This window comes from Haemorhous mexicanus, chromosome 22, assembly GCF_027477595.1.
Source record: "Haemorhous mexicanus isolate bHaeMex1 chromosome 22, bHaeMex1.pri, whole genome shotgun sequence".
Classification (NCBI taxonomy): Eukaryota; Metazoa; Chordata; class Aves; order Passeriformes; family Fringillidae; genus Haemorhous; species Haemorhous mexicanus.
Genome location: NC_082362.1, coordinates 3,790,227 through 3,817,564, shown reverse-complemented (window position 1 = coordinate 3,817,564; position 27,338 = coordinate 3,790,227). Strand labels below are relative to the sequence as shown.

General features: G+C 47.1%; 1 protein-coding gene across 3 annotated transcripts in view; it reads left to right on the top strand.

Moving 5' to 3' along the window:
- Nucleotides 1-23,411, top strand: part of CLIP2 (CAP-Gly domain containing linker protein 2) — a 90,634-nt gene extending 67,223 nt beyond the window's left edge. The window contains exons 9-17 of one of the 3 annotated variants that reach the window (XM_059865835.1): nucleotides 1,380-1,484; nucleotides 3,600-4,544; nucleotides 6,859-6,916; nucleotides 8,286-8,369; nucleotides 8,762-8,918; nucleotides 10,716-10,875; nucleotides 14,935-15,120; nucleotides 18,833-18,895; nucleotides 19,398-23,411. In XM_059865835.1, coding sequence (XP_059721818.1) covers nucleotides 1,380-1,484; nucleotides 3,600-4,544; nucleotides 6,859-6,916; nucleotides 8,286-8,369; nucleotides 8,762-8,918; nucleotides 10,716-10,875; nucleotides 14,935-15,120; nucleotides 18,833-18,895; nucleotides 19,398-19,409 — 1,770 coding nt within the window. In that variant the 3' untranslated portion in view covers nucleotides 19,410-23,411. Of the gene's footprint in view, nucleotides 1-1,379; nucleotides 1,485-3,599; nucleotides 4,545-6,858; nucleotides 6,917-8,285; nucleotides 8,370-8,761; nucleotides 8,919-10,715; nucleotides 10,876-14,934; nucleotides 15,121-18,832; nucleotides 18,896-19,397 lie in introns of those variants that run through there. The other 2 variants (XM_059865836.1, XM_059865837.1) reach the window with 2 other exon arrangements.
- Nucleotides 23,412-27,338: the final 3,927 nt, after the last annotated feature.

Sequence of the window (27,338 nt, the reverse complement as noted above, 5' to 3'; positions counted from 1 at the left end):
TATATTGTTTTTGAATACAAACATTTTTCTCCCCTCCTTCAGGGGTTAAATAAGGCACAGAGAATACAGAACCATCTGAATATAAATGGCAGTTATGTCACTACCTATGAACACATGTACAATGATATTTTACAAGCATAAAACATGGATTTTTTTTTCTAAAACTTCTGTTTCTATTATTTGTACACAACTCTCCAAGCCTTGCTTTATTGTAGGGAAGTGCAGAAAATCCTTAAAACTGGCTCCAATGGAAAAAGGGGAAAAGCAAATAATTATATGGAAAATGAAGGGCAAAAAATGGGGGTAAAAAAGGTTCTGAGCAGGTCTGTTTGCTTTTTGCTAGATTAATTGTTTAACTTGATAGGTTAATTAATTCTCAGGAAAATGTGGGTCTTGTAAGCTAAAACATGTGAAGGCCAGAGTGTGCATGGACCTTCCTGTGTCTCCTCTCCTCTTTTATTTATAGGGAATTTTACATGATATTACAGTGGAGGTTGTGGAGTGCTGAGCTTTGCTACCAAGTGCAGCTTTGTGGTATTTCAGCTTTAAAAGTGAAGGGCACTGAAGCAATGCCCAGAGCCAGTGCTCATGGATTTGGGTAGATAACATGAACTTCTTGTGCTTAGTTGAATCATTTGTCAAAAAAAAAAAAAACAAACAACAAAAAACCCCCCAAAACAAGCTTGGAAACAAACCACCAACCAACCAACCAAAAAGTTCTGTTTTCTTGTGCCAAAATTAGTAGAGTCCTACTGTACAGAAGTCACTCTGAAATTCATGTCAGGCCTGTTCAAACAAAGCACTGATTTCCAGAACAGGCTGGGATCTCAGTTCCCTGAGCTCTTCAGTGCTGTGTATTTTTTATTTTACAACATGCCATGTTCAGTATAATCTGGTGGGGGGGTTTTCCCACTGAGTGTAGGATTCTCTCTGTCTCCAGAGCAGAAAGAGGATGGGAACTTCCAACTCTTTTCAGTCCACCCTGTGATTTTCCTTGAGGAAAGGTGTGGAGAATCATTGCAATTGTCTTTCATTGTCTGTGTGTGCAAGGGCCTTGTGCTGGTGGGAGCTTTGCTTCAGCTGATGCAGGAAGACACTGCAGCAGGTTTCTACTGCAGAAGGATGTTTTCCCATCACAAATTCACTTTTCCAGTGAAGAGCCACTACCAGCACCATGTAAAATCCCCTAGGGACCGTTTCCTGTTTGGTTGGACTTTTCCTCCCTGTCTGGGTTTTTATTCTCTTCCTGTTGTGAAGCCTTTCCTTGTCTTGTTCTCTGGAGATGATGTTGCAGCCTTCTCTCTCTCTCTCCCTCTCTTTCTCTCTCTCCCTTGCCCTGCTCCCCTCTCCACTGTTCTTTTTTCTCTCTGTGTGAGCAGACTCAGACGCAGTTGGAGCATGCCCGAATTCGGGAGCTCGAGCAGAGCCTGCTGTTTGAGAAGGCACAGGCTGAAAAACTCCTCAGAGAATTAGAGGACACCAGGGTAATGCACCCTCACCTGCCCTGCCTGCAGACAGCGCTTGCACTGCCCTGGTGCTCATCATGCCTTGCTTTGGGTTTCTTTCTTTTGGTTTTTGTGGGGTTGATTGATTTTGGCTTGAACTTTAGCTTCCTTGATTTTGTTTGTTTTTTAATTTGCTCTCTTTCTCAGAAAGAGTAGTATGATATGATTTCTAGCTTTGCTTCTCTTGTGGGGAACTTGTTTCTCAGACTGAGTTTGCTTCTCTGCCCCCCTGCCACCATCTGACCCATGGGCTCCTCCAATTCACTTTTCAATTAACACATCCCAGTAATATCCACCCCCTGCACCATTCATTCTGCCTCGAGGCCCCCCCAGGCTGTAAGAGGAGATAACATTGCAATCAGCATTCCAGTCTCCCCTGCCAGCTGTGGGAGCTGCCATCTGAAGGGGAAGGTGCTGGTGGATGCAGGTGGGCCCACTCTGATCCTTGGCTGTGCCTGCAGCAGGACAGGTTGCCCAGAGGAATCCTAAAAAGCAGCCAGATGTGGAGAAGGCTTTTCCATGCTGGTGTGGTGTGGGAAGCAGCAAACTTGCTGCAGTGAGCAGAAATGGGTTTGAGAGCTGTAGAAAACACAAATGGGAGGGTCTCCAAAAGGTCTGGATGGTCTGAAGCCCCCTGTGCCCATCTGAAACAATGACCAGCAGCCCTCCTGGGCTGATGGCTGCTGGGCAAATGGCAATTGAAATGAAGTGCAATTGATCTCTTGGAGTTGGGCTCGGTTCCCTTCTTTCTTTTGCCTTTTTCTAATGTTTCGTCCTCTTCTCCATCCATAGTGGCAGCACCCTGTACTCCCTGTGGCTTGCAGGGAGTTCAGCCCTGCCAGGTTACATTCAGATGGCAAAACATGGATCCACAGCCCCTAAGCTCAATGTGTACCATGGCCAGATTTATTGTCTTGCATCCTCTAGCCTCCTTTGTTATTTTGACTTTGCTAAAAAACTCTAACAAGTACTCCCATGTAAAAATCCCTTTTCCTTTTCACACCAGGGTACACAAATTCCTTTACAGAAGAGAGGTCTGCAGGCTGAGGATTGCTGAGCAATAAAGGAAACATGATGTGCTTAATGCTGGTTTTGATGCTCGTGAAATTCCTGCATGTGCAGTCACATTTCCTCTGTGCATTATCTGGCAAGATGCCTGGTCTGGAAACATAATGCCCTTCCAGGACATTATTTTTCATAAACCTCTGTTACTCCCTAGTGAATTTCAAGGATTATTTCCAAGGTGTTTTTCTGTGGAAAGCAAGAGGTTTGTATTAGGAAAAATAAATTGCAGTTGGCACAGACATCACTGTGAGTTGTCAGTGCTGGTCACCTGTCACTACAGGGCACAAAACACAGTGTGCACACCGCTGCTCTCAGGGTGACAAAAGGGAAGTTTCTTTTCTGACTCTTAACATTTATAAATTTTTTTTAAAGTGACAGTGGATTGGAGGGTGAAAGTGCTACCTCTCCAATGACACTCGACAAACCAACTGTCCATCAAATTTCTCCTCTGTCGCCCTGATTTTTTAAGATTTTCTAAGCCTTCTAATGTTTACATTCTTGTAATGAACTTTCTCACACACTTTCTGCAAATAACTTATTGTCTTGCATTCTTTTATAAAAGAAGAGAAATTTGATGGACTGTTAGTTTGTCCAGTGTCATTGGAGAGGTGGCACTGTCACCCTCCAATCCACTGTCACTTTTGGAAAACTATAAATGTTAGAGTCAGAAAATAAACTTCCCTTTTTCTTCACCTTAAAAGCATCAGTGTGTGTGCTCGTGTAGTTTCATGTCCTGTAAGGACACTCCTCCTCCATAAAAGAATGCAAAACAATAAGTTATTCACAGAAAGTGCGTGAGAAAGTTTGTTACAAGAATGTCAACATCAGAAGGCTTGGAAAAATTTAAAAATCAGGGCGACAGTTACCCTGGTGCAAAACTGTGCTCAGGTTGGAGGGCACCAGGTGCTCTCCGCCTCTTCCTTTGAACTTGGACTGATGTGCTTTGGATTTATTCCCGCTGGAGAACGCTTGCTAGGGGGAAGGTGTGGCTGTGAGGGATGCGCTGACCTTGTGTTTGTGGTGTTGCAGCTGACCACGGTGGCAGAGCAGTCCAGGATCCTGCAGCTGGAGGAGGAGCTGAGCCTGAGGCGCAGCGAGGTGGATGAGCTGCGGCAGTGCCTGCAGAGCTCGCAGCAGGCGGAGAGCCCCGAGCACAGCCTGGGCTTGCACTCCGAGGCGCTGCGGCTGCGGGACCAGCTGCTCTCTGCCAACAAGGAGCACCAGAAGGAGAGCAGCCAGCTGAAGGAGAAGTATGAGAAGACGCTAAAGAAGTACCAGCAGGAGATGGAGAAGCTGAAGTCCGTCAATGAGAAGTACTCGCAGGAGATTGTCGACCTGAAGCAGAAAGTTCAGCAGGCCACCAATGAGAACATGGGGCTCATGGACAACTGGAAGTCCAAGTTGGACACGTTAGCTTCTGACCACCAGAAGTCTCTGGAGGACCTGAAAGCCACACTCAACTCAGGCCCTGACACCCAGCACAAGGAGATTGTAGAGCTGAAGGCAGTGGTGGAGAGCATAAAGCTGGAGCATCAGCTGGAGCTGGAGAACCTGAAAGCAAAGCACGACATTGAGACAGCTGTCCATATAAAGGAGAAAGAGAGCCTCAAGCTGAAGCTGCAGGAGGCTTTGGATGAAGTGGAAAAAAGCAACAGCAACTGGAAAATGCAACTGGAAACCAAAAGCAGTCAGCACCTTCTTGAGCTCCAGGATGTGAAGGACAAGTGTCGAGATGCTGAGCTGAGGGTGCATGAACTGGAGAAACTTCACAGTGAATACACAGATCAGACAGAAGCAATAGCTTTCTTGAAAGAGCAGATATCTTTGGCTGAAAAGAAGATGTTGGACTATGAAACATTACAGAAAACAGAAGCCCACAGCAAACAGGAAATCCAAAGATTGCAGGAAAAAGTGCTTGTCTTAGAGAACAAGCTGCAGTCCATGGAGGCCCTGCATCCTTCTCAGCATGCAAATGTATGACGTTGGGGTCATTTTGCTGTTTGTTATCACTGTTGGTAACTCCTCAGCCACTGCCTTGTGCAGTTTCCTGAGGCTTCAAGTATCTGGATGTGTTTTTCTTCCACTAACAGTGCTCTTTCTGCCCTGCATCTCCAGGCTGAAGGTGTCATTCCACTCTAGAAAGCCAGTGGAACAATTAGGAAAAGGAGCAAGTGGGGCCACACCTGGGTTTGGAGGCTGCTGTGGCAGCAGACCTGGGCTGTCATGGTTTGTCAGGGTGGGCTCTCATGCTGAGCAAGCAGTGTTCTGAGCTGGAAAACCATCATTCCTGCAATGCAGCTGGATTTATTCTCTAATAAATTCCTGAAGGAGCTGCAGCAGCCTTGGTGTGCTGCTGGGCAAGGCTCTTTGGGGGTGCCAGGAGGATAGGGTGGAAAAGGAGTCAGCCTGGCTCAGCACCTGGAGCAAGAGAGGCCTGACTGAATATGAGACCAGGGAGGGCTGAAATAAGAGCAATATTATGGAGGGGTCAATTTACTGAGGCCTTTGTGTCTAAGTCATCCTTTTTTTTGTTTTGTTTGAGTATTTGCCACAGGATGCATCATCCTGGCAGTGTGTGTGGCACAAGGAATTGGGGCAGGTTCTGCACTGTAGTGAGCAGGGAGATTGCTACTCATGGGAGGCTGGGCCCCTATTTGTCTTTGGATTTTGCATGAGAAATGAGGAGAAACCCAATTTACATCCTGTGGGGATGCAGAAAATTAAAATAAGCTGTAGAATGTCCACATTTTAAGAATACTGTGTTGAAATTTCACTGGTGATGTAGTTTCTGTTCCAGACAGAGATGCCAATGAAATGAACTCAATGCCTGTGTTTAATTTCCCAACGTGAGCAGCCCCACTGAGAGCAGTTGCACCTCTGGGGAGCAAAGTCAAGCCCATGAATTCCAGGTTGTCCAAATCAGAACGCCACACCTTGGAAACAGGCACACTGAGGACAACAGAGGCAAAGGGCAAGGAGGAATCTGCAGCATTAATAGTGTTTGAAGGGTTGCTCCAGGAGGTTTCATCCAGTAAGGACAGTTGGGAACAATAGGTACAGCCAGGACTCTGGGAAAGGGGGTTGTTATTGCAACATGTAACACTTTATAGCCAATATTCAAACAGGAATGAATGGAAAAGAAGAAGCTGGAGCTTTGTTCCTGAGCCCTTTAGATAAATGGAAAGGCTCTGGGGGATATTGATACTGGATTAGAACCAGGGAAGTCTTGAAGTAATTATTTCAACTATGTGTCAATTAAAATCAGGAGAATATGGGAAGAAATGCATGGATGAAAGCCTTTGAGTACCATGGGGAAAATTCTATTTAAAATTGTCTTAGTTAATTTAGACTGCAGTGTTCACTGTCCAAGTATTTTAAACAAGCAAAGGTGTCTTGTGACACCTTTCCTAGACCTTCAAGGGAGAACCACAACTGCTTCCTAGCAGCAGTTAAAGAGCTTTTTCCATACCAAAAGTGCATCAGGAAGCACATTTCTCCTCTGGGGGTTCTTCTGCTTCTGTTGGACTTGTCCCACAGCCCAGAGTTCAGAGGCCTGACCTTGGGGCTCTTGACTGTGGTGGCCACAGCAGCTGCTGGCTCTGGGCACATGCTGAGGTCCCAGCAGAGGCTGCTGATGGGAGGAGGTGTGAAGGGCTCAGCTGTGGCCTCTGCCACAGAAAACTTGGCATTGGAAGCTCTGTAGTGTCTGGATTTTCACTGCAATATAGAAAAGAGGGTGGGGGAAAAGCAGAATCCCCTGTATGGAGACAGCATTTGCTTGTTATTATTTTTATGCATGCATTAGTTCTCTAATAAATTGTTGTTTTATCAATGTTTTTATAACTTTGGGCACAGCTGGGTTCTGCAGAAGTTGAGGAACTTGCTGGCTGGTAGGTGTCAAGCTGCATGCTGGAGGGCATTTGCAGTTGGGTGTTTGCTGTGACTGCCCAGAGGTGCCTGGTCTGAGGGACAGCAGCTCCTCCTCCCCTCTGTGAGTGCAGGGCTGAACCAGAACCTGGGGGAGAACTCGAGCTCTGCTCCCTCCTGGGTGAGTCCTGCAGGTGAGCTCACCTGGGGGTTGTGTCTGGGCACTCTGGTCAGCCTCAGGAGTGCCCAGCTGGACAAGGGACTCCTCAAAAAAGCCTTTTCTCCCTCTTGGGAAGGATGTAAAACATCCTAACCTGGGCATGGGATACCTTCTGCTTTGGATGGGGCTTTGTGGTTGTTAACTTCTGCTTATCTTTGGGCAAGGGGTTAGTTCATATCCTACATTTTACATTTATTCCAGATGATTGAGACTAATGATATTTCAGAAGAAAAGATAAAGATGAAGCAGACTATGGAAGGTATGAAACTCATTTTTACCCTGTTCTAGTGACTTGTACACTTTCTCTTTTTCCAACTTTCTGCTCTTGCAGGGATGGCTGCATGGCAGGGGTTTAGGAGGACATTTCCTCTGTCGAAATTTGTCAAATGACATTTGCTGTCTGGATTGTTTTTTCCTTCTAATCAAGCTGAGCATATGCAGGGTGGATATTTTTACCTGTGTTAGATACTCTCCATGCAGATGGTGCAGGCTGGAGACAGATCTGGGGAAACAGGTGCATTTCCATCCATCACTGATCTTTACAGCAGGTAAAATTCAGACATTAAATGATATTTGCTCACAGGAGAGGAGTGATAATGGTACATATTAATGTAACTGGCTTCAAATAATGATAGTTACTTTTTATTAAGGTCACTGTAAATCAAATCCATCCTTTTAACAAAATGTGAGACTTACACACTCAGGAAACTTGCATAAAGTGTATTTCCACCTGAACTGCCCTCAGCCCCCTCAGAGAGGGTGAGCTGTAACACTGAGTCTGAGCAATAGCAGAGCTGGATTCAGAGGTATTTTGTCCTATTTCCATTGCCTCAGTTCAAGCCAGGCATTGTCCACAAGCCTTGTCTGTCTTTGCAGATATGGGGTTCTGTAGAACACATTCAGGTTTTACCCCATCCTTTACCCCATCCAAGTGCCCAGGGACAGCTTGGACAGGGCTTGGAGCAGCCTGGGACAGTGGAAGGTGTCCTGCCGAAAGCTGGGGTGTGGAACAAGATCTTTAAGTTCTTTCCAAACCAAATTATTCTATGTTTCTGCACCAAATTGTTTGCTGCTTGACAGGTAATTCCTGCCTTTAATTAGACCCAGCAGCCACTGCTCTGAATGGCCACTCAGTCCATGTGTGCATTGTTTCCACCCCAGAAAGATGTTCTGGAAACAACCAGATCAGATTTGAGCCACAAAAGCATCAGAGTTCAGATCTACAGCTCTGAGCATGGAAATGCATCAGTTCCAGAAAACATGTCTTTTGAAACAGTCTCTGCCTTCCACTGCAGGAGGTGACACAAAGAAATGTGCTGAAGTTCATTTTGGGTTTTTTTAAATTAATGTTTTATTGCCTTTTCTCCCTCCTCCTTTTATTTTTGTTTTTTTTTTTAATTATTGCCTTTTTCCCCTCCTCCTTTGAGGTTGCTTTCCTGACCCTGTCTGATACAACCTCCCAGAGTCCCCCCAGCTCCCAGTGTGGTGGGGTGCAGTGTCCCTCTGCCAACAGGGCTGTCCCACCATGGTGCCACTGCACCCTGGCCCGTGCTGTGCCCCTGACACCTTCCCAATTTGCACAAAGCGTTTTCCAACCCTTCCATCCTTGTCTTTTCATCCCCCCCCAGACCTCCAGGACAAGCTGAGTAAAAGAGACAAGGAGGTGTCATCCCTGGTGACCCAGACTGAAACTCTAAGGGCCCAAGTAAGTGGTAAGTTTCCCTAATCCAGTGTTGGTGGGAATGAAATGTTTCCCTGCTTTTCCCACAGCCTGGTGTTGAACAAGAGCCCAGAGCTGAAACAGGCTGATGTAAAACATGATGCTGCTGGTTTTTGAATGGCTGTTGCTGGTAAAAATTAATTCAGGAATTGGACACAAACTGCAGCAGATATTGGTGTCCTGTGAGGGAGGGTTTGAGCTTGTTTATGTGCAAAGCTAATGAAGGAGAAGCCAGTCGAGTTGGGTGTGTCCCCTTAACTACAGCCAGTCAAGAGTTAATTATGTCTGTGCTTTCAGGAGCAGGAATTGGGAAAAGGCAAAAAGCAGGGATATAAGTAAAGGACTAAGTGACCTTTCTTCCCTTGAATCCTCTGCTTCTCATAGCTTTGGAAAACAAATGCAAAACAGCAGAAAAGAAGGCTGATTCAGTGCTCAAAGAAAAGAAGAGGTTGGAAGGAGAACTGGAAGCCTTGACCAAGAAAACACATGATGCCTCAGGGCAGCTGGTCCTGATCAGCCAGGAGCTGCTCAAGAAGGAAAGGTCAGTGTGCAGGATGGAGCACAGAGCTGCAGACACAGGGGTTTGTGAATATTCATGTTCCTGAGCAGGAGACAGAGGGGCTCTGTGAATATTCATGTTCCTTCAGGTACTGTAATGACCGCCAGAGGAAATGTGGGGCTGCACTGTTGAAATCCAGCCCACAGCTTTCCCCTTCTTTAGAGGTGCTGATGTGTGAATTTGGCTGGAATTGGAGGCTGTGAATTCTCAAAAAGCACTGCCCTTTCACTGCTTGCCAGGAGCTGCATGGCAGCTCAGAGGAGATGCTGAATGAAGTCACTACAGGCCAGCCAGGCTGGCTGCTGCCCTGCTCAAGCCATGCCTGTGCAGTGCCAGCCTCAGAGCTGGCAAAGGGGGACAAGAAAAGAGTGGTGGGAGCTGGGTCAGATTTGTTCATTGGCCTTTCTTTGGATCTGTAGCAAAGGTGGGAAGGAGCACAGCAGGGCTTCAGTGGTGTGTGGGCTCTGGGAGTGTCTTCATCTCTTCCTGCTGCTGCTTGCATGTGAAAAATGTGTATTACATGATTGGCTTTTCACAAATATTAAAATTAATACTGTATGTGTTCTGTTAGAAAGTCGTGCTGTATTAATTCTCTTAAGTAGTGTGTTAAATATAGTTTTGGGTCATAACATAATGTTAAAATAGAAGCTGTGCTATGTTAGATACTTTTTAACTAGCTCAAGAAAGGGATGAGATAATCAAGAAATTCTTTGCACAGAGATAACAGGAACAAGACACTAAAACTCCAAAGAGAAGAATTATTGCCTCCTTATGGTGAAGAACTGTTCTCCTTGCAGACTCCATGGAGCCTGACCATGATTTACAAGATGAAGTGGGGGAAGTTGACAATAATCAGAAAACACCCTTTGTTTGAAAATAATGTTTGAGTCATGTACGAGATGTATGAATATGCAATGTATGAATATGCATCAGGCTACTGCTTTTAAGGGTTAATCCTTTGTTAGCAAGCCATGCTTTCAAAAGGAGAGCATTCCAACATCCGCAATTCTTTGCTTTTATCATCCTAACTGATTGCCCAAATTTTTGGGAACCCAGGAAATTCCTCTGGCTGCCCTGGAGGGCTCGAGACCCTGCCCAGGGGGCTTAGAAGACCTTGGCACAGAGCCCAAGACCCCTGTGCCTTTGATTTAGCCCTTGGAAAAAACAATTACCATCCTTTATATGAAGGGTTACAAGCCAAGAGAGTTTAAGCAGAATAATAGTGAATTTATCACAGGGTGGAAAATAGATTTTTTTGGGTTTTTAGAATGGGGGTTCAGGGGGCAAGATGGAGGAATCTGGGCGTGTCCAGCCTTTCTTCTTCTTCTTCTTGGCCTCCATCTTCTGCTGTGATGGTTGCACTTCTGGATTGGTTTAGAGTAGAAGCTCACTGTCTAACATAGGTGATAGGTATTGGGAAGTAATTGTAAACATGTTACATGTAGTTTTTAGTATAAAGACACAACACCGCTCCGGGGGCAGGCAGAGTGCCTTGGACTGTCCTGCTGAGCTGACCTCAGCAGGACAGGAGAAAAAATTTTATAGATAAGGAACAATAAATAACCTTGAGACCGAGGAATGAAGAGCTGTGACTCCTTCTTCAAGTGCTGGGCTGGGAAAAGAGACTTTCTAACTCATCTTGGGGTCACTGTGACCAGCTAGAGACCCCGAGACAAATTCTTACTGCTCTAATTTGTATCACTATTTTTACAACCCTTTCATTGCATTGAACTTTTGACATTTTAAAGCAAGAAGTGACTGGCGTTTCTCCCGTGGCAGGAGCCTGAACGAGCTGCGGGCGCTGCTGCTGGAGGCGAACCGGCACTCGCCGGGGCCGGAGCGCGACCTCAGCCGGGAGGTGCACAAGGCTGAGTGGAGGCTGAAGGAGCAGAAGCTCAAGGATGACATCAAGGGGCTGCGGGAGAAACTGGTTGTGCTGGTGAGGGCACTTGATGTGCATTAATTACGTACCACAGGCCTGTTGGTTAGGGCGTATAGCTGTTAACTGTAGTGTCATGGCATCGAAGCCCATCTGTCTGGTAAATTGGAAGGTCCTAGCTTAATTAAAGCACCTGAGTTGCATTCAGGGGATGCAGGGTAGTGGCCTGCGGACTTTAGCAGAAACTGAGAGGGTTCAACTCTGGTTTAAGGCTTTGAAGGCCTTCGGTTTAAGTAATCCTAAGTTTCTTAGACAATGGTGAGGATTATGGGGGATGTGGGAAGGAGGACGACAGATATGGTGGATTAGGATGTTGGTTGGTTTGTTAGTGCATCATTGTCTTATGTGATTTGTAGAAGAACTGACTTAGGGAGAGAAGGGAGATGAGTGTGGCTGCTGGGGCTCTATCTTGTTTAGTCAGTTCTTGAATAAGTAGTCATTTGGGTAGAGATCCCGTTAGGGGAGGGAGTCCTGCAAGAGAAAGTAGGGTTAGAAGTAGTATTGTGTTTAGTCAGGGGATTTTAGTCCATGCAGTTATTAGGGTAGGTAGTTTTAGTACTTTAATTGAGTTTAGAGTGAGGAAGACAGTTGTGGTTATTATAGGGTACAGGTAGAAGTTGAGGAGGCTAAGTTTAGGGTTGAAGGTGATAACAATCACCATTCAGCCCAGGTGGGAGATGGAAGAAAAAGCTAGGATTTTTTGGATTTGTGTTTGGTTAAATCCCATTTCCTGAGCCAGAGAGGGGGTAGCTGAGAGGGGTTTTAAAAAAGTTTTATTTTATTTTTAGTTTTATGTGAAGGGTGAGATAATATAGATGTTATAATTTATGCTATTACAGTAAGAAGTTAACTATTTTTTCATTACAATACAGTATAAGTGTTTCTTGGTTTATTAGTTTTTATTACGTCATGCTGTAGATGTCTTAATTATTTAAAACTGTTTTTCATGGGTCCCACTACAATGTATGTTTTATAATTCTATTTTTCTAAAGTTTTATTTGTAGTTGTTTTATTAGTTTCTTATTTTATTAGTTTCTTAGTTTGTTTTATTAGTTTCTTATTTTGTTTTATTAGTTTCTTATGTTTTATTAGTTTCTTAGTTTGTTTTATTAGTTTTTTATTTTGTTTTATTAGTTTCTTATTTTGTTTCATTAGGTTTTTTTATTTTGTTTCATTAAGTTTTATTTGTAGTATTTATTTCCTACATTTCCCCCTCCCTCTTGGATAGAAAAAGCTTTTTTTGATGGTTTTGTTTATTATTTGTTGTGTGAAGTATATAAGGTAACCTTATATACCCTCTGTATAACCTTCTGTTAAACTTTAAAAACTTTTTATAAATTTATTTCCTACAATCCTGGGCAAGGCCTAGGGGCTGGAGGGCTCTGTACTGCAGAGGGGTGTGGGGGGTCTGAGCCCTTCACTCTTGCTCCAGCTCTCTGTGTTTTCTTTTGTGCTGCTGAGCATCTGATGGGGATTCTCTTGACAGTGACTGAGCTTAGCAGCACCTCATTGTGCAGCAAAGATACCCACATGTCAGATATCACAGAACATCCCACCTGGAAAGGCCATGAGGATCATCAGGTTCACCTCCTGGCCCTGCTCAGGACACCCCAACAAGCACATGTGCCTGGGAGCACTGTCCAAACCCTCTGGAGCTCTGGCAGCCTTGGGGCCGTGCCCATTCCCTGGGGAGCCTGGGCAGTGCCCAGCACCCTCTGGGGAAGAACCTTTCCTGATCTCCAACCTGGACCTCCCCTGGCACAGCTCCAGCCCTTCCCTGGGTCCTGTCCCTGGTCAGAGAGAGCAGAGGTCAGTGTGTGCCCCTCTGCTTCCCCTTGAGAGGAAGCTGTAGCCTGTTGTGTCCTTCTCCAGTGTTGTTCTGTTCGCTCAGGTTTTAGATCCATGGTCAAACAGGGCTGCAGTTTGTGGGAGGAACTGAAGGTCGCTCAGCTACCCCAAGTGTTTTACAGATTCTCTGATCCAAGAATAAGCAGTGTCTTCAAATTCCCATGTACTTACACGTCCTCCAGTGGCTGAGATGTGAATAATTGATTTGAACTGCTGGGAGCAAACTGGAGCTGCTCCTGGTTACTTGATCCAAGCTGTGCTCTGCCCCCATCTGCTGCTGAAATTGTAGCATGGTTCTAGGCATTATATGGATTTCTACCTTGAGTTTCTGCAGCTCTTGGTGTGGGAATCCTGAAATCAGAAGGTTTTGGGAAAGTTGCAAAAGGCAGGCCTCAGAGACAGCAGAACTGTGGTTGGAGCTAAGCAGCAACGATGAGATTGGTCAGCAGAAAAATTATGTAAGTAGAAAAGTAAGGACAAACAGAACAATAGTCTGTGTATTAATGCTTGTTGAGAATAACTCCCTAAGCTACAGAAAATTATATCTAGTGAGATATTAGGAAGTTCTAAGCTTAATAATGGAGCTCTGTGCATTGTGTTTTAAGGCTTACAAGCAGGTATTGTATTTGAATTAAGCAAGCATTGTTTTAACCAAAGGTACCTGTGCTTATAGTGGTGGATAGAACTGCTGTCAATGTGCTTTTGCTTTGTGTGATTGGTTGTGGGGTTACCACTTGTGGGTTTCTCTGGGTCAGGATTGAAGGCACTTGAGATGGTAGTTCATGTTTGGACTCAGGTGTTTATTATTTCTTATCAGTAAAACAACCATGAGTCTCACAACCATGAGTTCAGCAGCTTTTCATTAGAAGGCAGAAAATGGCCAACAATCTCTTGGTACAAGGTCTTTTAAGACTGAACTATCCAATTAAGAACTGACACCTGGATTATTTTCCCTTTTAAACCAATAACTGATCCCAAAGAGCCCCCAGTGCAGACTTTTCCACCCAATTACAAAATGCCACCCAAACCCATGAAGAAGGAGGAAGAAGAAGCATGAAGAAGAAACCAAGAACAACACCCTGTGCCCTCCATCTTGCTTCCATCCACAACATACTAAAAATCCCAAAACCTCAATATCTCACCAAATTATATACCTACATTGCTCTCTATAACCTATTTCACACTTTTGTGGATTCCAGTCTGTCTTGAAGTCTGGGAAACTTTCTCCATGAATGAGGGTCACAGTCAGTGCTGCCCTGGGGGTCAGGGCACCCCAGAGCAGACAGAGAAATATTCCCGGTGCCCTGGGTTTCCACAATTGGTCAAAAAACTTTTAAAATCAAATGTAAAATGGAGTTCTTAGTCTGCTGCCTGGGATGTGAGCTGGTGGCATCTTCCCATTGTCATAACCATGTAATGAGACTGATGCTGGAAAATAAACAGCTTGAGACACATTCCCCAGCAGTCCCATCCTGTTGGTGATTTGTACACAGTCCCTGGCTGGCAGTACTTGGTTTGCTGTAACATCTCCTGTTGGGAAGGATGAAAGTTTGACAAGAAAGTCTCACAGATATGTGTGCTTAGCAGAAAGAGTTTTGAATGTAGAATCTGAAGAAGGAATAGAGATGGAAGCAAGTTTTGATATAGAAGAAAAGAATTGCTGAGCCAGTCTGACTGGCTAACCAAGGAGGCAAAGGGTGTGTTAGTTAGAAGGGGTTTTATGGCTTAGAGCAAAGGATAAACCCACCCCAAACAAGATGTTTTTACCAAGCAAGAAGATAGCATAGGCAAACAAGTCAGCAAATGTGGCAAGTAGAAAAAAGATCTCAGGATTTTCCACTGCAAGAAAACTGAAAAACAACTTCTAGCTTAAACTGTAATGTACTGACTTTTAGTGATTGGAGAGCAGTGCCATGAATATGGTAATTACAGCAGCTATGATGGGCTATAGGTAGCAGTTAAGGCATAGATTGGTTCTGCTGTATGCAGATGCTCAGCAAAGAAAGGTCTATAATGCATTGTAACCTAAACTCAGGGTCTCCAGGCCTGCCTGCAGCTGGAGCTACCAGCTGTGGGCACAGCTCTGTCACCCACCACCCTGCACTGCTGTAACACCTTGGATCCAATAAACTGCATTTGGAGAGCTGCCTGGAGTCCCACATCCCTCTTTTTGGCTCTTACAATGTCCCATTTTCCCTTTGCTGCCCCAAGGACAAGGAGAAGTCGGCGCCGGAGCAGCGGCGGTTCTCGCTGATCGACCCCTCCTCGGAGTCCGAGGTGATCCGGCTGCAGCACCGGCTCGTCAGCACCGAGGACGTGCTGCGCAACGCCCTGGAGCAGGGACACCAGATGGAGAAGCTCATGGAAGCCATGAGGCTCTCCTCTGAGAAAACACAGGTACAGTATCAGCAAACAGGGTGGCTTAGCCCTCATCTGTGGCATTCACATTCTCTGAACGTGATTCCTTCACCCAGAAGCCAGGATCAGGTGTCACATTGCACAGGGCCCATGCTTGAGCCTCTTGCTGAACTCCCTGTCTTTTGGCACACATGCAAAAACTCTGAAGGATGGAGAGTCCAGAAAGTTCTCCTGTCTCAGGCATGCAGATTTGCTCAGCTAATGCTGCTAAAATAAATAATGCTTCGAGGAAGGCAGCCAGCAGGTTGTGCCTGTGTGTGGCATTCACATTCTCTGAACATGATTCCTTCGCCCAGGGTTTTTTTCCTGGGAAGTTGAAAGGCAGCAAAAGGCCTCAGAGAAAAGGAAAACAATTCTGATCTCATTTGCTTCTGTGTTGTGCTCATGTGGAATGTGTTTGGAGATTGTTTATCCATGGATGATTGTTCCATTGCATTCTACTCGGAGTTGTTTTCACTCTTTGGCCAAACAGGGCCAAGCTGTGTCAGGGCTCTGGAAAGAGTCAGGAGTTTTCATTATAATGTTTTTAGCCTTCAGTAAGTATCCTTTCTGTATTCTTTAGTATAGTATAGTATTCTTTAGTATAATATAGTGTAATAAAGTAATAAATTAGCCTTCTGAGAACACTGAGTCAGGTACATCATTCTTCCCTGCCACGGGGCTCACTGTGAATTCACAATACTCATCAATCCCCTGGGATCATGCCCTGTGCTCAGGGGGTGGTGCCATCAGCTGGGTCCCCTCTTTGCTGGGAGCAACCTGACAAGGCCTTGTTCTGCCAGATGTAGCCTAATGCTGTAAAATCCCTGCTAGTTGGTAATCACAGATTCCTCTGTGCTCCAGAGAATGGTTGCTAAACATGGGGTTTTGGGAAAGTTGCACTGTGAGTAACTGCTCTTTGTGTGTACAGTATTGTCTGGCTGCAGGTGTTCAGGACTCAGAGGTGAGGTTTTTCTGGCATCCCTCTTCTTTGAGAGGCTTATCTGTGTGTCCCCAAGCAGAAACGTTGCAGGTGACTCTGGGGAAATGCTTTCCATTTCTCTTACCAGCTTTCTTACCACCGTGGTGTCTGGTGTGAGTTTGCTGATGGACTGTGAATGTTCCCACTCCAGTTTCTGTCTGCTCTCCACAACTTCCTCTGATTTCCCTTTGTTTCTTCTGGCTAAAGAAAAGCTGCTTCTGTTACCTGTCTAACATCCTTCTTTATGAAACTGAAGGGTACAAATAGCTTGACTCTCAACATTTGGCTTTTCCATCTCATACCTGTGGAGTCTCAGCCCTGACTGATTCCTCCTGCAAAGTGATCTGCCCCTTGTGCCAAGCTTTGTGCTTCATGTCCTTGAATTTTCTTCTAGCTGTATTTTCTCTTGGGTCTGCAGTTAGGCAGTGGCTTTTGGAGCTCAGATGCACTGCTATTTCTCTTGTACTTGCTCATTTAAATATTCAGCTGAAAAATGTCTTTCTCTTGCAAGAGTGAGTTACAATGGCATTCAAGCAGACACCTCAGGGTAGTACTGAGAAGCCACTGGACACAGAATGGGCAGAGAGCTTTTTTTCACTGATGCAGGTGCAGATATGCTGTGCTAGGTAATCTGGGGGGTTTCAAGCCTTTTCCTCCCAGGACAGTCTCTTCTGGATACACCAAACACTGTTAGCATGGCAGTGGTATGAGCACGGAGTTATGGGCATGGAGGTGGTCAGGAGGGTGCAAGGTAAAAACTGCAACCCTAAAGATCTGCTGGCTCACTGAACATCTGTGTGTTGCACACAAGTCTCTCTGTCCTGCAGTGCAGCATCTGCCAGCAGCAGGCAGGACTGATGGGGTTGTGCTGACATCTTTGGGGCAGTCCAGAATGTGTCATAATCCTATCAGGACCTCCAGAGTGACTTCTGCTGTGACTGCTGTGTGTCAAGTGCAAATGCATGATGACAGCCTCATCTCCTGGCAGCTGCAGGAGGGGAAGGTTATTCTCTGTTTGCTTTAATGCACAGAGAAAGGGAAGTCTTCCCTTTTGCATTCCCATCTCCAAAAGCTGTGTAGGTGGTTATTATTATAATTATTTTTTCTCCAGTTCAAGAAAATGACTAATCCTACCTGAAGTGAATTGGAACAGACCTTATGAGGTCAGCTAAGATAGCCCTGGTATTAGTTTGATATATCCATGCTTAACAAAATGTAGAGGCATGATAGAATAGCATTATTTCTTCAACTACAATCCAAGGTGCAGAGAAGCAGAGCATTACTGTGGGAAGGCTGGCTTCAAATTTCTGTTGATGTCAGCTTTTTAAAGTGCTATTTACAGGGAGTTCTGGATCAAAGCTTCCTAGTTTCAGTTTGAAATCTGTTCACCCTTCCCCTTCTGAAGGAGAGCTGTTAAACCAGGGGCTTTCAGGCTGAGGCTGAGGACATTGCTGGTCCCAACACATCCTGCTGCAGTAATTAGGGAATTGATGGTTCTTCCCCAGAAGCCACATGCCCAATGTAACTCGTTCTGCACCACCTTCCCACCTCCTGTCTTCTCTCTGATGGGAGCAGCTGTTGCCCAGGTATCTGCCTTGGCAGAAGGAAGATCTTGGCTTTCTTCACGTGTTGGGAGATGCCTGAGCCACAGCTTTTCAGGAAATAACAAGAATTTGTTATTTCTCACTCTGACGTTTTCTTGAAGAGTTTTAGTGATTTCTCTGGGAGCCTTTTTATTTAATTTCCAGCAAATTGCACCACGTTGTTCATTATTGTGACCATGTTCTGAGACCAAACTTCAAGCCTGGTTTTTGGTATCAGCTGGTCAGTGCCCAGATTGGGTGGGCTGCAGGCAGGTAATCACCTGTGGTGGGAAATCACCTGTGGCAGGAGGTGCTGAGCCCTGGCAGCAGCACTCTTCTTGCCATCCATGGAGGCTCCTGGCAAACAGCCCAGTCTCTTATCAGAGCTTAGTCTGGATTTCTGCCTGGATTTTGTGATCAAGCTAAACCTCTGTCCTGTAGGGTTCATTCTGCACCTCTGTGGTCCCAGTGAGGATGGAAACTGAGGCTCTTAGACCCTGCAGTCTTGTCTCCCCAAAATGCCATCAGCAGTTCACCAGCAAATGTGGCTCTGCTTGCCAAGGCCTATTCCACTGGGAATTCCATTCCCACTCCATTGGGAATGCTGGGGCTTCAGGCTGCAGCTTTCTTCTCTTACTTGTGCTGGCTGTACTGTCATTGGGAAGCTGAAGGGCTCCATCCTACTCTGTCAGAAAAACATTATAAATGTTTAAAAGTTCTTTTTAAAGATAGAACAGCCTGTCTTGGTTGCCAGACTTGTCCCTGGAGATGGGAAATGGGGAATGGCAAATGTCCTTTTCAGTGCTGGATGTTCAGCAAGCTGTGCTTTGCAGCTAACACTGCCCTTGGCTGGATTTGGATTTTGGTATTTAAGAGCTGGGGTGAATGTGGGTCTGTGTGCATGAGGAGCTTGGGGGATGTTCGGTGGCTGGGAGGGATGCAGTCTGGCACATGGGGATGGAGCCAGGGTGCAGAGGGCAGGAAGAGTCTTCCCAGGAGTGGGGTGGGGTTTTTGCACCCTCCTTACCCTGTGTGGAGTGGGCAGCTAAGGAAGGACAGGGCTGTCTTGCCAGATTTCAGTGCTTGTAAGCAAAACCACCAGGATCTGTGTCCCTCTTCAGTAAGTGCTGTCTGTTTTCCTTTGCAGACTGTTGGAAATTCTGGGTCTGCTAATGGGATTCACCAGCAGGACAAATCCCACAAGCAAGAGGTAGGTTTTGAGCAGAATGTTATTTAAAACAGGATCTGCTTTGTGTGGTTTCTTGCCTGCTGTGGTGGGGACAGCACTTGGCTGGGGGTGGTTCTGCCAGCACAGCTTGACTGTGTCATTCCCACAGCAAAAGCAAGAGGCTGTGCACAACTCCAGTTCCCAGGTGTGGTGGGAACCTCACTAGAAACCCCTTGAAGCCATGGGCAAGGTGGTGGTGAGGGGCACACAGAGAGGGGCAGTGCAAAGGGAGCTTCCCCACAGTCTCCTGTGTCACACTTCCCCTGGCAGCCCCTGTGGAACCTGCTCAGCCTCAGCCCTCTGCTGTCCCCTTTGCATGGGTGGCATTTGTGGGACATGCTGTCCTGGCCTCCCACAGCAGACTTCATCTACCTATACTGGGCAGAGCAGTGGGCATTCTACTCCACACCTCTTCCCAAAAAAGCCTCTGTGCTTCCCAAAAAATCCTCTGTGCTTTTGCCTAACAAGTTCTGTTTTTTTCCAGGAGAAGCTCTGATAGAGAAGAGGTGGAAAGGATCATCTCACGCCAGTATCAGCTCCTCTGCACAGTCAGGAAAAACAACACCACATCTGGCTTTAGCACCTCCAAAAGACCACACACAGTATTTTCACTTTAAAGCAGGACAATGTTTATAATGTACTAACTGATGTAATCAGGACAATCCCAGAGTCCAGTTTTCCAAGACAGCCATTGTTCCAGGAGGGAGCAGAAAAACCTCTCTGGGTTTGGTTTCTTACTTGTATTGGTTTTGACTGTGGAATTTGTATTGTTTGAGCTGCCCTTGTCCCACCAGCTGACGTGGTTTGGATGACAGCTGCCCTGACCTGTGGCTCAAATGGCAGTGGGTCCCAGCAACCCCACAGGAGCTGCAGAGGGATTTGCCTCTGGTGTTCAAAGCATGTGCCCATAGGCTGCACCCTTCCCACGGGGTCTGTCCCTTCCCTCCCACACACCCTGGTGTCCTGAGCACCTGCACAAGTGAGTGAAACCTGCTGGGCTGATGATGTGAGGTTTGGGGACGTGTTCCCCTCCTCCCTTTTGGAAGACATCACTGTTTTAGAGCAGAACCTGCACTTAGTTCTTGTATTATAGCATGTCGTGGGAAATAATCCAGTTTCAGAGGGATATTTATTTTGTTTCTTCTCCCCTGGTATTTGGGGAAGAAGCCGTGGTGGCTCTGAGTTCAGGGTCAGGCACACCTTGCCTGGGTGTAGTTGGCCCTTTTTCCTGCAGTGGGATCTCTGAGCAGGCCTGCTGGAGTCCTGTGCCATAGCCAGCTGTCCACCTTGGTTCCCCTCTCTCCTGGGCTCTGTTTTAGCTCAGGACTCCACAGGTGCTGGGTCTCAGCATTGCTGGCCTTGGAGCTGCATGTTGGGGGCACTCAGTGTGGGACAGATGCATTGAACAAAAGGTTCCCTCCTTGCCTGTCCAATTTAACAGCTCACTGTGATTCCTGGTGCTTCCCAGAGCTGTCCTTGGCTCTTCAGTGTGATGTCCATCCCCTGCTGCCCGAGATGGATGAGGTGGAGGTGCTGCTGTGAGCCTGGCTCTGATGGCTTCAGCAATCCTCTGTGCATGACCTGGGTGTGAGTGTTTGGAGCAGAGGCAATCCAAGAGCAGAGCCCACACAGCTCTTGTGTCTGTGCCAGCAGAGGATCTTGTTCCCTCTTCCCAAGGCTTTACTCCAACTTTGCACCACAGCTCCAAGTGATAGTAGGGCAGAGGAAGGTGACAACATGCTCAAAGGTGTCAAAGTGCCCAGCTCAGGGTCACTCTCCAGCAGCACAGGGAACAGTCACAGCAATATTTTTCCAGGCTTCTCCCAGTTAGTGCCACCTCCTCCACTCTTCTGCTATGATGGGACATCTGTGAAAGGACAAGATGGGAGAGGAGATCTGAGCCAGACCCCTGGCAGGTGAACACGAGGGCACATCAGCTCTGTTGGTTTTTGCCTTGATTTCCCACAAAGTTGTGTCACTTTTTCTTAGTGGGTTGCCAGACTCCTGCTTCTCTGAAGGATGAGCAGCCAGAAGCAGCCTGGGAAAGACTTGAGCTTCAGGACTGTAATTTTGCCATGAGAAGGATGACATTGAACACTTGACCCTTCTCCTGATGCAGGATTGGTGATCTCCTGTCCTTCAGAGGAGGATGGGAGAGGAAGGGGAAGTAAAACAGGTCAGAAATCGCAGCAGAAATCTGCTCGTGATAGCAGGAGGCAGAGTGTGGGATCAAACCGGCTGGAAATAATTCGTGTAGGATTCCATCCTGCCTTGTAGAAGTGTTTCTTCAGCTCTTACAAATCACCAGGAAGATTGCCACATCTCTGCCTAGCTCTGGGAGTTTCCCAAGGGATTGTAGGAGTGGTCTCCAAAACGCTCCTGGCTGAGTATTCATCTTCTGAGTGATTTTGGAAAGTCCCAGAGGGAGGTTTTGTTTGTCACAGCTCTCAATAGTGAATACCTCACTGCTGGTTTTAAGAATTCAGGGCTGATGTTTCCCAAAATGCTCCTGTTGGCTGGATGGGCTCTGAAGTCATGTCTGCAGACCCTGTGGGCTTCCCTGGGCACCTGCAAGACGGAAGCCCCATTCTGGTTTGTAACTTATTTTCCTGTTTGGGTTTTGTAGTGACTTGTGACCAGCTGCCTCCACCTGCAGCAGAGATATCTCTGTTTCCCACCTCCCTTTGGCTCTGCACAGAGTGGGATGCCCTGGGAGTCCCCATGGGGATCATATATTTGGTTCTGTTGATCAGATCCAAAGTTGCCAGGCTGGAAGAGTCTCTGGCTCCTGCCTCTTCCCAGGGACCATTCCCTGAGAGCAGCTCAGACCTGGGGCTTTTCCTGTTCAGCTCAGGAGACAATGCAGAACAGGAACAAAGGGGTTCAGAGCAGGTTCAAAGTTAGTGCTGATGGTATTCTCTGGCTGTAAATGACTGTGCTGGTCCCTGAGGATCAGCCAGGAGCTGTTGGCACTGCTTGGCTCTCTGTGCAGGCTCTGTGGTCGCTGTGTTGCAGCGCTGAGGGTTGAAGCCCCCCCCCCCCCACCCACTGGGGTGCAGGTCCATGGGAGCTGCTCCCAAGTAGGACCATCCACAATGCCAACAGGATATTTGTGTGCTCATGTAGGCTTCAGCTCAGCCCTGTGTAAGGAGGGATTGCACTCACTCACTTCCTCCCTCTCCAAAAGTAGCACAGGCTTCCCCCAGGGCACCAGCCTCTGGCTGCCCTCCTGAGGTGGTAAGAGACCACACTGGGGACAAACTTGGAAAGGACAAGGGGGAGATTCCCCATCCCCTCTATTTATTTGTAAGTTTAAGTGCTATTTTTACCTATGTGGTGGTGTATAAAGTACTTCACAATCCTTGGTCCTACTAGCTTGGTTCTTTGGGAGAGTTTGGGGCCCTGGAGCAGTGATGATATCCCCTTGTCCCGTTGTTGATCCGGGCTGGTTCCTGTTTGTGCCTTCACTCCCCCTTTGGCTTCAGCCTTGCTCTTACCTCGATCCCTGGGAGCTGCTAAGGGAGGGCTGTGCTTTCCCCAGCCCTTCTCCCAGCCTGAGAATGCCATGCTGGTTTTCCACCTGCAGGTGGGTCCTGAGCAGGGCTGCAGGGTGGGGAGCAGGAGGTGACACACAGCTGGGCTCTGAGGGAAGGAGCAGCCCCCACAGCCAGTGGCACTGCCCTGACAGTTAGTGATGCTGTTCTGCTGAGAGCTGAGCCCTTACCCACTGCAAAAACAGCCTTTGGGATGGAGACTACTTAGTATGGAGTGATTTCTTCTCCATTTCTCAAGACCAAAGGGGAAAAGAATGAGTCTTGCTTGGGAATGTCAGCTTTATCCCTCCTGCAGCATCCAGAGAGCTGGAGCAAGGGCAGCACCGTGCTGGTGTCCTGTGGAAAGATGGCACCAAGCTGCCTGGGTGTTCCAGCTCTGGAATGACAGGTGCCAAGCTGCCAGCCAAGGCCTTACTGCTCCTGCCTCCCCCCAGCCACCAGCAGCTCCTCTGACTTGCAGTAGAGATGCATAAGGGTTTCATTAACCAGAACAATGCAAATGGCACTGTAAAAGTCTTAATGAAAATTCCAATACTCCGTTATTCAGCAGCTTTAGCAGCTCAGCACTATCTGTAGGGAGTTATTAACACACTAAGATCCTATAGGCCTCCTGTAAGTTACCAGAAAAAAGATGATTACTAGATGTATAAATGGATGATAACCTTTTACCCATACAGTATGTATTACAATTTTGTAGCTTAGTCATTTTTTGGCTATCAGATTTTGTTAGTATGATACAAAAAAAAAAAAAAAAAAGACAAAAAAATGTTTGACTGCTAACGTCTATTTTGTTATTTGATTCATTTTCTTCCTCTGTACAAAAGCTGTACAAATCTGTCTGTGTAACTCCTCCACATCTGTATTCATGTACCATCCCCCTTGTCCTGGCTTGCTGGTGTGGTGAGCTCCTACTAAACAATAAACTCTGTGGCTGAAGTTGGGCATCCTGGGGCTGCTGGGGCGTGTTCAGGGCGTTGTGCAGTGCACAAAGTGTCATTTTCCAAGAGCTGGAAGGGGGTGGGGCCACGGGGCTGTGGCACTGCTCCCCATGCCCTGGGCCCCAGCAGTGACCTTGAGCCATCTGTGTTTGGGCTCTGCAAGTGGCTGGGAGGCTGCAGAGCTGTCCTGGGGAGGAGCTGAGCTGCAGCAGAGCAGTGTTTGCTCTTGTGCACTCCATGCCAGAGGTGGGGACAGGAAGCCCAGCACCATCTCCTGGCTGGGCAGCTCCTGCCATTATCTCCCAAGCCTCAGAGTGGTTGTGCTATTTATCAATCCATAATTATTTTCTATCTAATTGTCTCCCCAGTCCCTCACTGACATATCCAGAAGGCCCTGAGGTGAGGAGTGTTGCAGGGTGCTGTGCCAGACCCACCTCCCTGCGCCTCAGCACCGATCCATGCGTGTTTGAGCAGTGCCACCTTCACTTTGCACAGACTGTGACTGGGTCATCCTCATTCCTTCCAGGTCATCCACCACAGCCCTCCAGAGCACATGGAAATGGGGATGGCAGTGAATCAGTCCAGGAGGAGCTGCCACTGCCTAGCCCCTGCCTCTCTTGTCCCTTGTTCCCACCATGCCCATGTGGATGCTCTGAGCAGCACGGAGTTAGGCTGTCCTCCATGGGGCAGGACTGGATGGATTTGTGCCAGGGCTTGGTGGTTTTTTCATGGTACAACCTCTCAGTTGGGAATTTCCTTGACTGCCTGTGGCCTGTGCCCTGGCTCAACACTGCCCATATAGCAAGGGAACATCCATCTCCTCCTGCTATGTTTCCCTGCATCCAGTGGCTGTAGTTCCTTTATAGAAAAGTGCTTAAGATATAGGGAAAAACTGCAATGATTTTCCCCTTGCTCCCTGGCTCCTGCTTTCCCTCGATTTAAAATTCTCCCCAACAAAGATTACCTGAAGATTTTAAATTCTTTTCAAGAGCAGCTAAGGTTTGCAGGCACTGGTTTTATTCCAGAGCAAAGCTCCAAGAAAATTACAGGTGCCTGATGACACCACCATGAAAACTGTCCATGCAGCCGTATCCCAGAGCTGTCAGAGAGTCTGTGCAGATATCCCTGATATCCCCTGATTTTTCTTCTAGGTGGATAAGACACTCTAGTGTCTCTAGCAGCTCCCTGACCCTGTGCAGTCCAGGGTCCTGGCACTGAAAGGGTTAAAAGCACTGTGCCTAGGCATACTTGGGAAAGCATAAGATACCTGGTAACCAATATAGGAGCTACCAAATTTTAGTCACAAGCTAGAGACCCAGGATGAAACATGGCAAGAAACAGGGAGCAGAACTTGCAAAAATGAAGAACAGAGCTTGCTGAAACCAGTGAGAAAATCGCTGAAACAGCCAACAAGAGACTGCACACGCCTGGAGGAGAGAGGTGGAAAGGGCATGGGGATGAAGACATCGAGCCTTCATCAGAAAGGACCATTGAGGAATGTCACAATACAACACGAAATGAACAATACATGCTCAGATGTCCAAGGCAAAAAAGGCACATTTATTTCTGGACTTTGTTATTTATAGAATTCCAAAACTGACCATGGATTGGAGAATGAAACTGCCACCTCTCCAATCACACTGGTTAAACTAACATTCTATCAATTCTCTCCTCCTCCTGAAAGGAATGCAAAACAATCATTATTTACATGAAAAATGTGTGAGAAACTCCATTACAAAAACATAAACATCAGAAGGCTTAGAAGAACTTTAGAAGAACAGGACCACAGAGTAAGACACAGATCCTTCCTCAGTGAGCCCACCCCGGTGCTCTGTGCTTGCTCTCTGTGTGTGCTGAAGATAATGAGTCCTTTTGAGCACAGCTCTGGGGTTCCACGGCTCCACAGCAGCACACCACGAGGTCACAATGCTCTGGGTGGGTGCCCAGCGCTCTGCCAGCTGTGCACCCACCAGCTCTGTCCTGGGCAGCACCCCAGGCACAGGTGCCCGAGCCTCCCCAGCCAGCTCAGGGCTGGGAGCCAGCTCAGGTCTGTCCTGGCTGCCCTGGGCAGCACCCCAGGCACAGGTGCCCGAGCCTCCCCAGCCAGCTCAGGTGCCGCAGGAGCCGCGGCCGGGCTGGCGCTGCGGGGCCATGTCGGGTGTGCACTACAAGTTCTCCTCCCAGCTGGGCTACAATGTGGTCACATTTCATGGCCACAGCATCTCCCTGGGTGACCTCAAGCGCCAGATCATGGCCCACAAGAGGCTCAAGGTGGCCAACTGTGACCTGCAGATCCTCAAAGCTGAGACCAGCGAGGGTGAGTGGAGCTCGGGCCCTGGGGCCACCCAGGTGTCACTGAAAACCCTTTTGCTAGGATTTTTCTCCTGAGAAGCTGAGAGGCCTCAGAGACGAAATGTAAACAATATTTATCTGATTGCTTGGAATGTGGTTTGGAGGTTGCTCACCAACAGGTGCATCTTTGATTGGTCTCATGTGAATTGTTTCTACTTGATGACCAATCCCAGTCCAGCTGTGTCAGGACTCTGGTCTGTCCCAAGATTTTATTATTCATTCTTTTCTAGTGTTCTGATGTCTCCTTTCTCTCTATTCTTTAGTATAGCTTTAGTATATAATTTTCTTTTAATATAATACATATCACAAAATAAGATATCAGCCTTCTGAAACATGGAGTCAAGATTCTCCTCTCTTCCCTCATCCTGGGAACCCTCAAACACCACCACACCCAGGGGCAGTGGCACAGATCAGCCACACAGTGCCACAGCCTGTGGGAGCCCTGCTCTGCCCTGGGGACAAAAGCCAGGGTGGGAAAAGCACAGTGCTGCATATAAAACTGGCTTTTACAGCTCTAAAGGGATTCTGTGATGTGCCATCTAATTCCATGTCCATATCCATTCCTCCCAACTGACTCACACTTCTTCTGCACTTGTGCTGTTCTCAGAATACTCCGATGATGCACAGATCCCAAAGAATGTCTCAGTGATCGTGAAGAGGGTGCCAGCTCGAGCTACGTGAGTATCCATGAAGCTCTGGATTCCCTGGGAGGCATGTCAGGGTGTGAACTTCTTTTCTGGATATGGGTTTGCAGAGGCACCTGGACTGCATCTGGTCAAAGCTGCTGTTATTTCCTTTTTCGTGTGTCGATTTAAATTTATTTGCTCCAAAGCAGACTCCCACTGTTAGGTGTGTGGGGACATGGGTTTCAAACTCCAACACTGGTAAATCCTGTGGTGATTCTTGGTTTTGTTCCTGGGATGATTGGGCTGAGAGCCAAGTCACAGATCCTGTTTCCTCTGCATGAGGAGATTTCAGATTGTATGTGTTTGCTTTTACTGGCTTTATAGTAATGACAGGTCCACACTGTAACAATTACATATTATTAGAAATAAACTTCTAATGTGTTCCTATCTGAGAAGAGTCTAGTTGTCAGAATTTGACTATTTCTTGCACTGGGGAAGGTGGGTTTGGGGACTGTGGGGTACCTGGTATCTTGCACCCCAAATGTGGTGCTTTTACACCCTGTGTGTAGAAGAGAGACCAAGAATTCTGGATGCCTCAGTGTTGTGCTTCTAAACATGGCTTTGGTTTGGGGTTAATGCAAATATGGATGCTTCATGCTGGCCTGTCACAGCATCCTCCCATTTGGGCTGGATGTCCCTCCCCTGGTGTTGTAGTGCTGCCCTGCAGTGAGAGGATGGATGTTGGCAGTACTCAGATCCCATCAGCTCCTGTGTGTGACATCCATGAGACAATGGCTGTGCAGCTGCTGCGATGGCAGTTTCCCAGGCAGAGGAGCTTTCTGTCCCTCCAGCAGGAAACAGGGCAGAAATATCTGGCAGAGTGGCTGATGTGTGGGAAGGATGAGGATCTGCTCTCACAGGGGTTGTGTGTCTGATTCCTGAGCACCTGAATCAG